Source organism: Silurus aristotelis (assembly GCF_946808225.1).
Source record: "Silurus aristotelis genome assembly, chromosome: 1".
NCBI classification, from domain to species: Eukaryota; Metazoa; Chordata; class Actinopteri; order Siluriformes; family Siluridae; genus Silurus; species Silurus aristotelis.
In genome coordinates this window covers 12691057-12706738 of record NC_139574.1, presented here as the reverse complement: position 1 = coordinate 12706738, position 15682 = coordinate 12691057, and the positions used below count along the sequence as shown (strand labels likewise).

Here is a 15682-nt window from a genome sequence, read left to right as displayed (position 1 = left end):
TTTCTCTGGGAAGTTTATCTTTTGGCATCATCGTGCGCCACTGGTGGAAGTTTTTCTCCCGTTAGGTGCGTTTTTTCGTTTCCGTTCGAAAATTTCATTGATCTAATATTACGTCACACAGTTTTTGGCTTGGATTTTGTAAAAACGGGAAAAACCCAAGAAAAATCCATAAATTAACCGCTTCGTTGTTTAAGCCGCGGGGTTCAAAACGTGGGAAAAAAGTAGCGGCTTATAGTCCGAAAAATAGGGTAATTATATTACAGGTATTTAGCTTTAATAATTATTGCAAAAGGAAATTTAAAAATAAAAATAAATAATAAAGTATTGTATGTAATAAAATACAATTTCTGAATTGTACTTTAGTTTTCCACCTCTGTAGGTAAATAATATAATTATTTAATAATTATACTAAAACGGATGGTTAATTGATTGGTTAAAGGCAAACTCACTTCCTCTCCGTTGTCATAGATGAGCAGGTCGAAGGGGATGGCGGCCACCATGTCGATGAGGAACCAGCCTTTAAAGTAATGCACAGCGATACGCAGTGGGTGGCTCACCACCTCGTCGTTGGCGTTGACGTAAGTGGTGCGGAAATTGATGAGAATGTCGATGATGAACATGATGTCTACAACAAGGTCCACGTTGTTAAGTGGCTGGCAGTAAGTGCAGGTATTGTTCTCTTTTTCCGAGCCAAGCAAGAAGGCGGCGCTGTATGGTGTTACGATAGCAGTGTAGATCACCAGCAGCAGAATCAGCCAGTCCCACACCGCCTTGAAAGGGCTGTAGTGCAGCACAGTCCACTTGTGAATGCGTGGTGCCTGGAGCTTATATTCGGGAAGGACATCGGCGCCTAGTGACAGCACCTGGGTAAACACAAGTTGGCATGTTTTTAAGGCAATGATGAATTAGTGTAAATATTATTCTCTTGGAAAGCCACTTATATTAGAATTTAAAAGAACTTCACCTTGAAAAGTACACTCCTGGGTGAAATTTTAAGCTTTTAATGGTTTACCAAAAACATTCTTAACAAGTTAACAAGTATTAAACAAATGCTGTTGATCTTTTCCTTCTCTCCCTGTCGGTCTTAATTCTGTTTATAATCAAATTTTGTATAGCCAGACAATTTTACCCTTTTTCTAGCTTTTTTCTCCAAACACTTCACTGGAGCAGAAGTAAACAAGCAAATGGTGGCACAGGAGCTTTCAGGAGTGCATTTGTTTTAACTGCTTATTTTCTGATTAATGACTTGTTACTAAGACAATTATCAGCTTAATGTCGATTACTTTGAGCTTGACCTCTTTTCTTTACACAAGAGTGCAGTTTTCAGTTGTGTTTGATAGTAGGAGTGTAACGGAACACAAAATTCACGGTTCGGTACCTACCTGGGTCTTTAAGTCACGGTTCTGTACAATTTCAGTACAGTTAGAAGGAAGAAATGCAAACCATAAAATTGCTTGTCGTTTTTTTCTTTATAAATGCAGTATATTATTGTTTACATTTGTGATCATAACCATTTACACCAGGGGTGGCCAACCCGCGGCTCCTGAGCCGCATGCGGCTCTTTGGCTGGTTTCATGCGGCTCTTACATTCATAACGAAGTTTGTGTTTGTTTGTTTTTTTTAATGTGCTTGCTTCGCTTGACTTAAATACGGTATTTTAAGACTTGAATGAGCTTGCCCCTACTGGGAAACTTTGCAGTATAGCAGAAGAAACACAATTGTAATGATGCAATAAAAAAGCGCAGCCAGCACACAGTTATCTGGATAAGAGCCAACATGTCTGCGGTGTGCGGATAGCGATGTGCAAAACATGCAATGCTGAAATTTCAAGAGGGGGTGCATCTGCAAAAAGTTTCTCCAAATCGGGATTAATTCATCACCTGAAATCCAAACATCCCAATTGCCATTCTAAATATGAGAAGAATGCGGCGCAGAAAAGTAAAGTCAATCCGAGCATGCGCACTCCATCTGTAGAGGACGTTTTTGAAAAGGAAGGAAAGTTTTCCAGTGATGGTGCCAAGGCAAAAGGCATAACACAAAAAATTATGGATTTTATTGACTTTTGAATTGAATTTTCATTTCGGTGCATCCCTAAAATATTATCGTTGGTGTGGCCCTCTGACACAATTCAGGTTTCTCATGTGGCCCCTTGTAAAACATTAATTGCCCACCCCTGCGGTATATTCATCTCACGCACATGCGCATTTGACGAAAATACCGTATTGATTCAAATACGTATTGAACTTAAGCGAAGTGAACACGCACATAAAAAAAAAAAACACAAAGTCTGTGTTTTCTACCCTGAAACACGTGAAATCAAAGCATCGATCTGTTCTGATTGACACCCATGTGAAAGAATTGCTTCGAGTGGCAACAACGGAATACGATGCAGATTTGAAGGGGATTGTTCAAGGCAAGGAATGCCAAAAGTAACATGCATAGTAAAAGAAAAATGCTATTGTAAATTATTATATTTTTGTTTGTGGACTTGGTTAAACTAAGAGTTATTTTTCTAACTTCGCTCGGTGTTTCACTATGGGAATCACTTTGGGCGTGACCAACTACGGAAGCTCTTATGACACCACGTCTGTCTTGACAGACAGGTCGACCTGAGATCAGGCTCCGCCCCACCTTTATCCCTCAGGTCGACTCCTTCTAACATCATTAGCGCTTTCTTCCCGTGAGGGACTACACTAAGCTCTCTCAGCACTTCCAGTTCTCGGCTGGTTTCGCTTAACCGTTCATCGTGCGGGCCGTCATTGGATTCCGCCACCGAACGCGAGGTCAGTCGTACGGAATCATGCTGAGCGACGTCACGGAATAGCGTCTGCGTCAAGGCGAGCTATTCCTATTCCAACCTGCTGGGTATTAAGTTACATGGTAGGGCGGTAGTAGCGTCAGGCTATTACAGGCTTAGCGTGTCAAGGAGAACCCTTCGGAGGGCTAACTACCCTGCGAACATCGGCAGACTGACGTGTTGTGACGAGTCTAATATTTCCCGTACTCAGCCATGTCGACGATCATCCCCCACACCTGTCCATCATCATGTGGAGCAACCATCTCGGGCAGGGACCCTCACCCGATGTGCATCACGTGCATGGGCCCGAAGCACGCTCAAACGTCGCTCGAGGACCCGCAAGCATGCGCTTACTGCGCGTCGATGCCGGTGAAACATTTGAAGAGATGGCTGAGAGTAGCGGTGGCTAACCAACAGGACCCGTGTCTGTCTGGCGCCGCCGCGAGCTCTACGGCCGTCGAACATCAGCCGCGAGCTACCACGAGCTGGGCGGACCTGATGGAGGCCGAATCGCTGGTCATGCCGCCTCTGTTTGATAACCTCCTCGCGGAGGATGAGGAACGACCGTGCGACGAGGACGCAGATGCGAACTCAGACCTCCTCGACTTGGATATGGAGGATGAGGATGAGGACGACAGTGGTCCCTTCCCAGCCCAACAGTCAAGACCCCAGAGCACGGGCGATGCAACCTCACAGGCTGAAGGTAACCTGCACGAGGACCAGCTTGGCCCCCGGCCCAGGATGCGGAGGGAGCTGTGAGAGACCTTTACGACGGGAAAAGGCTGCCGCCTGCTCAACCCGCTGCTAGACAGCTCCTGCCCGCCGTGCCAGCTTGCATGAGGGAGATGTCTCGTTACTGGTCTAGCCCCTTCAAGAGCAAGATTCAAGGGATATGGAGGAGCTGGGGTTTGCCAGACCCCCAGCTGTGGAGCCTTCGGTGGCTTATCACCTCCATCCAAACCGGCGTTCTATATCTGCCTCCTCCTAAATTGCGCTGCCTGGGAAAATCGAGAGATGAACGGCGTCCTTCCATCAGAGGATGTATAAATACGCAGCGCAGTCAGTGTGCTTGCTAAATGCGGTGACTTTGCTGTCCGCGTACCAGGCGGAGATTTTAGAGGAAATGGGACGACAGTTTGACACGGGAGTACCTAACCCGGTACTTTGGGACGAGATCTGTGCGGTGAACGACCTAATTCTCCGCTCTTCACGAGGCACAGTTCAGGGCTGCGGCCGCGTGATGGGCTTGGCTGTGTCAGGTGAGAGAGCGTTGTGGCTTAACCTCAGGCTTGGGTGACACACAGAAAGCGGAAGTCATGGATGCTGCCTATGACCCCGCTAAAGGTCTGTTCGGTCCAGCTCTAGAGAAGATGAGAGAAACCAGCACTCTCAGGAAACAGGAGGACGAAGCATTCAACCTCTGTCTCAGCCAGCGCGACGGGGTTTTGCTGCAGCCGAGGCTGCGAGAGGCAGACCGATTACGCGAGGAGTACAAGATCGGATCTCGGCAGACAGCAAGCCCCGCCCCGAGGAACGGAAGAAGAAGCGGAGCCCAGCGCGGCGACAGTTGTGACATCATCAACGCGCGACCAGAGTTGTGTACGCGGGGGTTCCCTTTCTGCGCGCCTCGTCAACTGGCGCGCATGCGCTGTTCCTTCGTGGGTATTAAGCACGATTTCACGGGGATACAGGCTTCAATTCGCAATTAAACCACCCAGATTCAACGGTGTGTTGGTCTCGGTGGCCGAAGGAGAGTCGGCTCACGTCCTAACGACCGAGATCGACTCTCTTTTGAGCAAAAGGGCAATCAGAGTTGTTCCGGAGACAAAAAGCCGTCAGGGTTTTTACTCCCGGTACTTTGTGATCCCGAAGAGAGGAAGCACATCTCTTCGTCCGATCTTGGATTTGCGTGTGTTAAACAAGCACCTGAGAAAATATTCATTCAGAATGGTCCCGTTCCGAGTGTGCCTACGTGCCAGTGATTTCTGTGGTGCGTCTGGGACTTCTCATGATGAGAGATTTTCAGAGATGGGTCGCGCGGTTGCGCTTATGTCCCTGACGTCATCTCAATCGGCTGGTCAAAATAACACATGCGTGCGTCTTAGCGCTCCGCCAATGGGGATGCCCCGTGACTCCTCGGTCGGGGATTCCCTTGGGGGCGGTGTCGTCGAGGGTTACTATGATGACGGACGCATCTTTGACGGGCTGGGGTGCGACCCTTATGGGCAGAGCTGTGAACGGTGTTTGGCCTCCACAGCTAATCCTGAGACATATAAACTACTTGGAGTTGTTGGCAGTATTTCTAGCGCTGAAACATTTCTGCCTTTCATAAAGGACCGACATGTGTTGGTAAAAACAGACAATTCACTCCAGCTGCATCAGCTAGCGAGGAAACTGATAATGTGGTGCGACACGAGGCTTTTGTCCATCAGAGCGACTCATGTTCCAGGCATATGGAACAAGGGTGCGGATCTGTTGTCCAGGGGAAACCCCCTGTACGGGGAATGGAAACTGCACACCCAGGTGGTGGAGCAGATATGGCAGAGATACGGCCGGGCTGCCGTAGATCTCTACGCCTCGCGAGAAAACGCTCAGTGTCCTCTGTTCTTTTATCTAAGGGACGAAGATGCACCGTTGGGTGTAGATGCGTTAGCCCACCTGTGGCCAAACATTCATCTCTACGCTTTCCCTCCACTGAGCTTGATTTCCCCCCACCCTGGCCAGGGTCAGAGAACTCAGCTTGTCACTGATTCTGATAGCTCCACATTGGGCGTCCAGACACTGGATCGCAGAAATAGTTCAGCTACTGTGAGATCAACCGTGGCCACTCCCTCCATGGAGGGACCTTCTGTCCCAGGCGGGCGTGGAGATTTATCATCCGCACCCGGACAGGATTGCTCTCTGGGCCTGGCCCGTGAGAGGTGGAACTTGAGTGTGGCAGTGTACCCCAATCGGTTACACACACTATCCAGAGTGCCAGGGCCTCGTCTACTCGCACGCTTTATGACAATAAATGGCGAATTTTTGAGGAGTGGTGTGGCCGTGGACACATTGTCTCCTTCCAGTGTTCTGTGGGAGACATTTTGTGCTTTCTCCAGGATTTGCTGGATAAAGGGAAAGCTTTTTCTACTTTGAAGGTGTATCTGGCAGCTATTTCTGCGTGTCATGTCGGGTTTAATAACGAACCTGCGGGTCGGCACCCTTTGATTAGCCGGTTTATGAAAGGTGCACGCCGTAAGAGGCCGGTGTCTCGGCGGTTAGTGCCTCAGTGGGACCTGTCTTTGGTTTTGGAAGCCCTTTCTCATCACCCCTTCGAGCCGGTGGATGGCGTAGGGCTGAAATTTCTTTCTCTTAAGATGGCACTGCTTGTGGCTCTAGTGACTGCTAAGCGTGTGAGCGAGCTGCAAGCCCTGTCTGTCAGTCCGTCCTGTTTACAGTTTGCCCCTGGGCTCACGAAAGTTTCCTTTCGCCCTAACCCGGCGTTTGTACTTAAAGTGGTGGAAAAAAAAAATGGAAATAAAAATTCATAAATGGAAAGATTTAATCAAATAGTTTACATTTCTAAGACCCCATTTGGGTAATACAGATGTGTTTGCAAGTGAGTGTGTTTTACATTTAATATTTAATTTTCTAAAGATATGATCTACTTAACTGTTATTTAACTGTTAATTAACCTATTTCAGCATACTTTTACAAATGTCTTCATTCATTCCATCCATCCTTCATTCATTCATTCTATCGATATATGGAATTGTCAGGATTTTCTCCTTTTAAGAGAAATTCTTGAAGCTGGATAAAAAAAACTAAAGTATCCATAGCACTAGCGTTAGCCGGCAGGCACTTCCTGGTTAGCGGCTAATGCTAATGCTATGGATTCTTTAGCGTTTTCATGTATGGGCAAAACAAATCTTATTTCCGGTCGGAGTGACACAGTGACACTTTGCTAACTCTAGTTTTTTTTTTTTTTTTTTTTTATATACCACTGGCATTGTTGTGTATGTGCTCAAAGTGCGAGGCAAAGACTAAACAAACTTTCGGCCAGCCACATAAGTTCCTAATGGATTTTAACTATGTTTCGCATTTTAAATAGATTGCATTTCATTTCAACCCTATTTCATAGCCTTACAATGTCACTATATTCTAGGTATTGATTGCATAATAATTTTTTACTTCTCAATCAGTAATTTAAAAATGAAGCCTTGACTAGCAAACAACCTCCCATAGTGGAAATTAGTTAATGTATTGTGTTACATGTATAAATGCATATAGACGTTTGCAAGTTATAGCACACAGACAATACTAGAGTATATACTGTATAGAACCTTTAAAATAATCTGTTCATTAAAATTATACAGCTGCCTGAGGAACCAAATTGCTTGCATTGTTTGTGTACACATGGCACATCTACTTAAGTTGGAGATCTTCTCCCATTTTAATTATCAACTGCTTGAATCTCTAATTGCTTCAATCAAACAAACCTTGGCTTCTGATTACTTTTGACTGACCACTTGAATTGCATTGGACCTAACAATTTGAACCTAATATGCTTTGTCAGTTGAAAGACATGTTACAGCAAATATTGGATAGAAATTAAGAAATATTATTTTACTTATTTTTCAGATTATCATAAAATATAGTCACACATAAATAACTGTCATACAGTAGTTCAACATGACCACCCTTCTCTTGAATTACGTAAGTTCTTAGCTATATTCTCCTGTTAGCTACATCCATGCCGGTACTCTGACAGCCCTCTTAGACTTTTTGGTTTGATGTTTGATGCTGTTTGTACTCTGCCTTCTCAATGATTAAGATTTTGGTTTGTGATTCAACAAAACCCATTTTACAGTTGAAGGGGTCCTTGGCTGAAAAACATCTGAGAACCTTGAAACCAAAAAAAAAAAAAAAAAAAAAAATCTTTATACTGCTTCAGAAAGACTGCTTTTTCACTGCACAAGCCATTTATTTGTCTATGTACTGTCTATAAAAAAAATCATAGTGTAACTCCTATATATATACAGTGAGGAAAATAAGTATTTGAACACCCTGCTATTTTGCAAGTTCTCCCACTTAGAAATCATGGAGGGGTCTGAAATTGTCATCGTAGGTGCATGTCCACTGTGAGAGACATAATCTCAAAAAAAAAATCCAGAAATCACAATGTATGATTTTTTTAACTATTTATTTGTATGATACAGCTGCAAATAAGTATTTAAACACCTGAGAAAGTCAATGTTAATATTTGGTACAGTAGCCTTTGTTTGCAATTACAGAGGTCAAACGTTTCCTGTAGTTTTTCACCAGGTTTGCACACACTGCAGGAGGGATTTTGGCCCACTCCTCCACACAGATCTTCTCTAGATCAGTCAGGTTTCTGGCCTGTTACTGAGAAACACGGAGTTTAAGCTCCCTCCAAAGATTCTCTATTGTGTTTAGGTCTGGAGACTGGCTAGGCCATGCCAGAACCTTGATATGCTTCTTACAGAGACACTCCTTGGTTATCCTGGCTGTGTGCTTTGGGTCATTGTCATGTTGGAAGACCCAGCCTCGACCCATCTTCGATGCTCTAACTGAGGGAAGGAGGTTGTTCCCCAAAATCTCGCTATACATGGCCCCGGTCATCCTCTCCTTAATACAGTGCAGTCGCCCTGTCCAATGTGCAGAAAAACACCCCCAAAGCATGATGCTACCACCCCCAAGCTTCACAGTAGGGATGGCGTTCTTGGGATGGTACTCATCATTCTTCTTCCTCCAAACACGTTTAGTGGAATTATGACCCAAAAGTTCAATTTTGGTCTCATCTGACCACATGACTTTCTCCCATGACTCCTCTGGATCATCCAAATGGTCATTGGCAAACTAAAGACGTGCCTGGACATGTGCTGGTTTAAGCAGGGGAACCTTTAGTGCCATGCATGATTTCAAACCATGACGTCTGAGTGTATTACCAACAGTAACCTTGGAAACGGTGGTCCCAGCTCTTTTCAGGTCATTGACCAGCTCCTCCCATGTAGTTCTGGGCTGATTAGGATCATTGAGGCCCCACGAGGTGAGATCTTGCATGAAGCCCCAGTCCGAGGGAGATTGACAGTCATGTTTAACTTCTTCCATTTTCTAATGATTGCTCCAACAGTGGATCTTTTTTCACCAAGCTGCTTGGCAATTTCCCCGTAGCCCTTTCCAGCCTTGTGGAGGTACAATTTTGTCTCTAGTGTCTTTGGACAGCTCTTTGGTCTTGGTCATGTTAGTAGTTGGATTCTTATTGATTGTATGGGGTGGACAGGTGTCTTTATGCAGCTAACAACCTCAAACAGGTGCAACTAATTTAGGATAATAAATGTATTGGAGGTGGACATTTTAAAGGCAGACTAACAGGTCTTTGAGGGTCAGAATTCTAGCTGATAGACAGGTGTTCAAATACTTATTTGCAGCTGTATCATACAAATAAATAGTTTAAAAATAATATATTGTGATTTCTGGATTTTTTTTTTTAGATTATGTCTCTCACAGTGGACATGCACCTACGATGACAATTTCAGACCCCTCCATGATTTCTAAGTGGGAGAACTTGCAAAATAGCAGGGTGTTCAAATACTTATTTTCCTCACTGTATATATATATATATATATATATATATATATATATATATATATATATATATATATACACATATATATATATATATATATATATATATATATATATATATATATATAAATATATATATATATATATATATATATATATATATATATATATATATATATGTGTGTGTGTGTGTGTGTGTGTGTGTGTGTGTGTGTGTGTGTGTACTGTCACGAAGGAACTACTTAGAAACAAATATTAGAGTAAAAAACTCTCTAATTCATTAATGCTCATTAGATTACAAGACTCAAGCAGCATCTTGAATGCAAATTGAATTGCACATACATCTTAACAATAAATAAGACATTTATTTGTGGAGATGGAAAGATAATTTTGGGATTATTGTCTTCTTTGCAATTGTTTTAAATCAATTTCTAAAAGAATACATGTTGCATTTTCAGACAAAGGAGTGTCCTGCTGGGATTATTGTAATACTATGAAAATATACTGTATATATACTGTACATACACACACATATACTACTATATTTCAAATATGGATTTCATTTCAAGTATTTTAATACATTATTATTGGTTTTCTAAAATTTCCACCCTGTAAGCCTGTAGTTATATCTGAGTACAGAATGCATGCAGTTTAACTCTCTATATAGCCATATTTGAACAACACTGTCATTTAGCAACAGAAAAACTAGGTTCCCTTTTAGGATAAAGTGCTGTGCTGTTTGAGGAGCTCCTGGAGGTAGTTATGTGGGCTGTTGCTAAGCTAGAGATAGCTTGGCCTGATGAGAATGCGGAAGCAACACGTTCCCAGCAATCTGCATGAGAGTTTCCTGCGTCCCGTGCCACAGCCTTCGCCCCGGGGCCTACCATTCTTTTTCGACCATACACACCGATGTGTCTAGGTCCTGGGAGACCCCATATGTGGCCCATACCTTTGCCTCGCATTCCCTATACACGAATATAGTAGGGTTCAGGCAGTGATGCTATGGGGAGATGCCCAGGGTTGAAGAGATGCTAGCTGGCTATCTCTCCCCAGGTGATGCATCGCTAAAGGCTGAAAGCAACTTCAGCTCTAGTAGGTAGGGCATACGTAGCAGGTCAGTCCAGGGGTTGAATCCACACAATGAGTGTGTTGCAGGCATACCAGGCTGACCTACTATGAGAGATGGATGAGGGCTATAGCTGTGGGGCTGACGCATGGCACGGCCGTAGGTCGATCCATTTTAGCTCTAGTAGCCACAGAAGGGCTTCTGTGGCTCACCCTGTAAGCGGAGCTTCCCGACAGGGACAGGGCTTTCCTTCTGAACGCCCCGGTGGCCACTCCTGGCCTGTTCTGGCAACGCTGGAAGGTAATTACGATCGCCGACAGGTTCAGGAGACCACGGCGGCGTTTCAGTGGTACTTCCCTGCCGCTCCCGGCACGGCTGGAAGCCCAAATCTAAGGGGTCGGACAACCTGAGGGGGTCCTCTCTGTGAACAAACAGGCATTGGTGCAGCGGCCCTGACAATCAGAGTGCCCTGTTTTGGGGAGGGCGGTTTACACCTCATTATATGGTGCCCATGCCTCCTCGACACCACTAGGACACCAGACTGTTAGCTCTCCCACAGAGCGCAGTCCCCCTTCACTGGGTGGCTCATTCCATCCCCACTAGGGATGGAGGGGACCCGGGCCTGCTTGGGAAGCATTGGGAAGCAATCTCCCCAGCAGTTTCAAAAGGGTCAGAAGCCAGCCTCGATCAGACTTCCGGGCAGAGAGGGAGGCCAAGCTGTTAGCTCTGCCACAAAAGTGCACAAGAGTCCCCTCCCATGGGTGTCTCCCTCCATTCCCGACCAAAAGATTGCTGCGGATTGAGGAGACCCGCTGCCTCTCAGGAGGCCCCAACGGCTGCAGGGCACCACTTCAGCCACTCTGTGAGGGTCAGAGAGCAGCTTAGAGAGACTGGTTCCCCTCAGAGGTTTTCTGGCAGCTTGGGAAGGCCTGCCTTGTCCACAGAGGGGCTACTCAATTCAGTTCGGGTCCTCTCCTCCCCGGTTCAACCAGTACTTTTAGAAAGAGGGTGGAATGCGGCCGATCCTAGATCTGAACTTCTTGAACCGCTTACTCGTGAGGCTCAGGTTCAGGATGCTCACTCTCAGGAAGAACGTGACTCAGATCAAGTCCAAGGTCTGGTTTGTCACAATAGATTAAAGGGATGCCTATCTCCACATAGCCATCCTTCCTACTCACAGGAGGTGCCTAAGGTTTGCTTTTGGGGGCAAAGCTTACCCATATCAATCCTCCCGTTCGGCCTAGCACTCTCACCCCGCACCTTCACCAAGTGCATGAATGCGGCTCTGGCCCCACTATGGCTTCAGGGCATCCGCATTCTAAACTATCAATGATTGGTTAGTATTAGATGAATCAGAGCTTCAGGCGGTCCGGCATCAAGATGTTGTTTTTGCCCACATGAAGAAATTGGGGTTAAGACTAAACGCAGTACAGAGAACCACCGTCTTGGGTGTAGTGTGCAACTCGACCGTGTTGCGGGCTCAATTTACTCCTGCCCGGAATAAAGTCATCACTGCAGTCAAGAGAGTAAAAGTAGGCCAGTCACTGACTGTGAGACAGTTCCAGAGGCTGCTTGGTCTCATGGCAGCAGCGGCCAGTGTGATCTCACTTGGCCTCCTCCATCTGAGACCCCTAAAGTGGTGGCTCAGAGGCAGAGGGTTCTCCCGAAAGGGCAATACGTTCCGTACTATCAAGGTCTTGCAGCGAGCACAGCGGGCCTTAGAAGTATGAAGAGAACCTACCTTCCTGTCTTAAGGCCCCGTCCTGGGAGCTCCTTGTTGCGTAACGCTAACGACGGACGCATCCCTAACGGGATGGGGAGTGGTCATGAGTGAACTAGGGTTACATACGTATCCTAGTGACAATCTGTTTGGACTAAATGCTATTTAAATGCAAATCGCTACCTGCTTCCCAGACCAACATCAACAATTAGTTGCAAATCTATACAGCTAAATATTCAGTTTTCAAAATAGAGTTGAAAACTGAATAGAAAATGAGCAATCGCTCAGTATTATTCAGTAGCAAGCTAGAAAGTGTGAAGATTAAGCAGGAGCGTGACTGCTGTCAGGTTCTGAGTGTTATCGGTGCTGTGTAATCGAGACACGCTCTCTGTGAAACAGCTGACTGCTGTTCATTTTCTAGATACAGTTTGCTGAAAATACAGGCTTAGCACCACACTCATCCGCATATAAACACTATCTCTCTCAATGCTATATTTTAACCAACACACAGTATTATATTCCTGTGTCATTCATATTAATAGTGAATAATTCTACTAAGTTATAAAGAAACCGAGATGCTTCCTGCTGCTCAGCTATTCATATCAGTCTCAGAGGCTGAGCTTCGAATTGGGAGTGACAAATAGGCTCAGGGGGTATGAGTGGCAGTCAAAGTATTCAACTATTATTTTAACAAGGTATTAGATTTGTAATCATGCGTGAAATGTTTGTCCATTCAGTCAACATACTGCGGTTATGTCTGAAATGAAGCATTGGATTTCTGTTAAATCAGATCAGCACTTTTCAATGGTGCATCCAATAATATTGCAATTGTACAGTATCTATTAAACCATATACAGATGCACACCTTGCACTATCCTTTTTTTAATTTCATAAAGAGTATGATCTTTGCATTTTTTTTTTTACAGAAAGACAAATGAAACAAATACTTCAAGTGGTCATTGGGTGTTTTATTAATGCTGACTCATAGAATTCTAAATCAAGTGCAGGTTTTATAAACCAGCTATTTTGCAAGCCTCACTGAGCCAAAAAAAAGTATGGTCTTTATATAAATGTGACTCATTGAGACAGAAATGTCCCCCAGTCCAGAGCTTTTGACTTTTCTGTATTTCCGCTCAGCAGCTGTGATGACAGATGCTGGATTACCAATGAAAAGGCCAAACAGGTGCTACGAGCAACACACTGCCGGCACTTTTACTCCAAGGACTAAATGTGGCCCGAAATAATAAAAAGGCGTTTTATCTACAGAGAAAACCTCTTTTGAAAATTCAGTCTCATGGTTCATTGAACCACTATAGAATCCTACTTGTAAATCACACCTGATATCACAGTTGATCAGTATAGCACCCTGAACAAGATGTATTCTGCGTGTTTAATGTGTATGCTCCACATTAAATCTTGATTGAATTATATACTACCTAAACTAACTAGGTTATTTGGCAAACAAAATAGAAGCAATTAATACTCAGCTAATGTAAAACATTCTTCATACATTCAAATGTTGATGGTATTACAATATTTACACACAACTGTACATTTTGTGTATACATAGCCCTGGGAGCTGATTATTAGCTACAAACTGAAAAATTATTTTATTTTACCAGAGGTAATTGGTAAAAATAAGGAAGTTATAACACAGATATGAAATTTGATTGAATGAGCTGCCATTCCAAGTCATAAAATCTTCAATATACACACTCCTGTGACATCATAGTCATTTTATTGTGTAATATTTAGTCTTTAATCCAATAAAATGTTTACATGTATAGTAAGCCATTGTTTTGTTCATATAATGTTTAGAAACCAACATTTACAGTAAACAAACAGTGCATCAAAGGGGAAATGTTTATAGCAAATAAGAATAATATTAAATTTTATTAACTAGAACAATAGATTACATTATATTGCTTTTTGAGTTAGAATAGAAGGCTTTTTTGATGTTACTGCACAGTGAAATTTTTTGTCTTCCCAGCTGCCAACTCAGAACCGAAACCGTTAAACCACTGCCATGCTTTTTTCTAGTTTCCCCTCTGTATTTTCTCCATAATTTGAAGATTTTATTTTTTTCCATTCACCAGCTCGATCTCCATAATACAAAGGCAAAAACTGTGCGAAGGTTAATCCATTCTTTCTATGAAAGCTAAAAGTATATTGTGTAACAAGAAACACTATCTGCCCTCTTTCATTAACATGAGCAGACAGATACCCACAATAAACTTTAGTTTTACTTTGATTGACAGGAAAAAGGCAGCATGCCATCCCTCCCACCCAGAGGACATGATTGGCATGACAAATTCTATTCCCTTGTTAAATTGTCATAAGTAGTGCTTTGATCACATGCATATTATCAACTTGTGCTGTTAATATCATGAACAGCAGCTACGCTAATTCCTCTCCACTGCTTCTCTTTCTCTCCCCATCCCGAGGCATCCTGAGGTTTGGCCAGCTCCAGTCACGTCCCACCTCGTGAAGATTATGGACCTATGGATGATCATGGAGAAGTAGATGCCGAGTGTTTAAAGGCCCTGGCATGGAGAAGCTGATGCTGGATCTATGATGATCACAAATTGTTCTGTATTGTTGAAAGATTTATGACCAAACTTTTGATGTCACCCATATGAGGATGGGTTCCCCTTTGAGTCTGGTTCCTCTCAAGGTTTCTTCCTCATATCATCTAAGGGAGTTTTTCCTTGCCACTGTCGCCACGGCTGCTCATCAGGGACAAACGCACACCATTCACCTTCACTGTTGTTTTCTGTAAAGCTGCTTTGAGACAATGTCTGTTGTGAAAAGCGCTATACAAATAAACTTGACTTGACTTGATTCGACCCTTTACTTAGGACTCCTAGGCATTAGAATTCAAACTCATGAGCTATGGTTAATTGGGCAAACTGGGTTTTGTCTGTGAATGCCTACTGCATTATTATAATTTATATAATACTGAACAAGTCAAATTGTCTGCTATGAAATTTGATGGCTTAATGCACATGTTAAATTGTCATAAGTAGTGCTTTATTCTAATAATACTGCGCTTTACACAGTATTACCATCATAAAGATACGCATATGTATTGATCTGATAAGTCGATTTACTGTCATTTATTCAGTTAGTTTGAAACTGTTTGTTAGTATGCACATCAAAAATATGTAGAATATAGAACAACATAGAACAATGACTTGTATTACTCCATTTCGTTGGTTTGTACCATAATTTTTGCAATGACAATAAAGTTGAATTGAAAAAAAGTCACAAAACAAAACTGTATTTTGTATTTTTTTAAGGAGACTCCATGTTTTATGTAGAATTCTACATTACATGACATTTCTTGGCTTCAATTTATGTATCAAAGTATACTTTCTTATCCAAACAACCCTTCAGAAAACCTTTAAGTATTAAAGTGTTGCCTGATATATTGATTTTTTGATCACCCAAACCCAAAGCAGTGATATGAAATGATATCATTATCCAGCAGCTTTTGAATCGGATTCCATTT

The 15682-nt window shown here is 43.3% G+C and overlaps 1 protein-coding gene across 2 annotated transcripts in view; it reads right to left on the bottom strand.

Annotated features, from left to right (window-relative positions):
• The window catches only part of kcnh2b (potassium voltage-gated channel, subfamily H (eag-related), member 2b), a 256890-nt gene that overhangs the window by 17853 nt on the left and 223355 nt on the right, over window positions 1-15682 (bottom strand). For both annotated transcript variants that reach the window (XM_083544768.1, XM_083544769.1), the window contains one exon: window positions 450-863. In XM_083544768.1, coding sequence (XP_083400894.1) covers window positions 450-863 — 414 coding nt within the window. The remainder of the gene's footprint in view (window positions 1-449; window positions 864-15682) is intronic.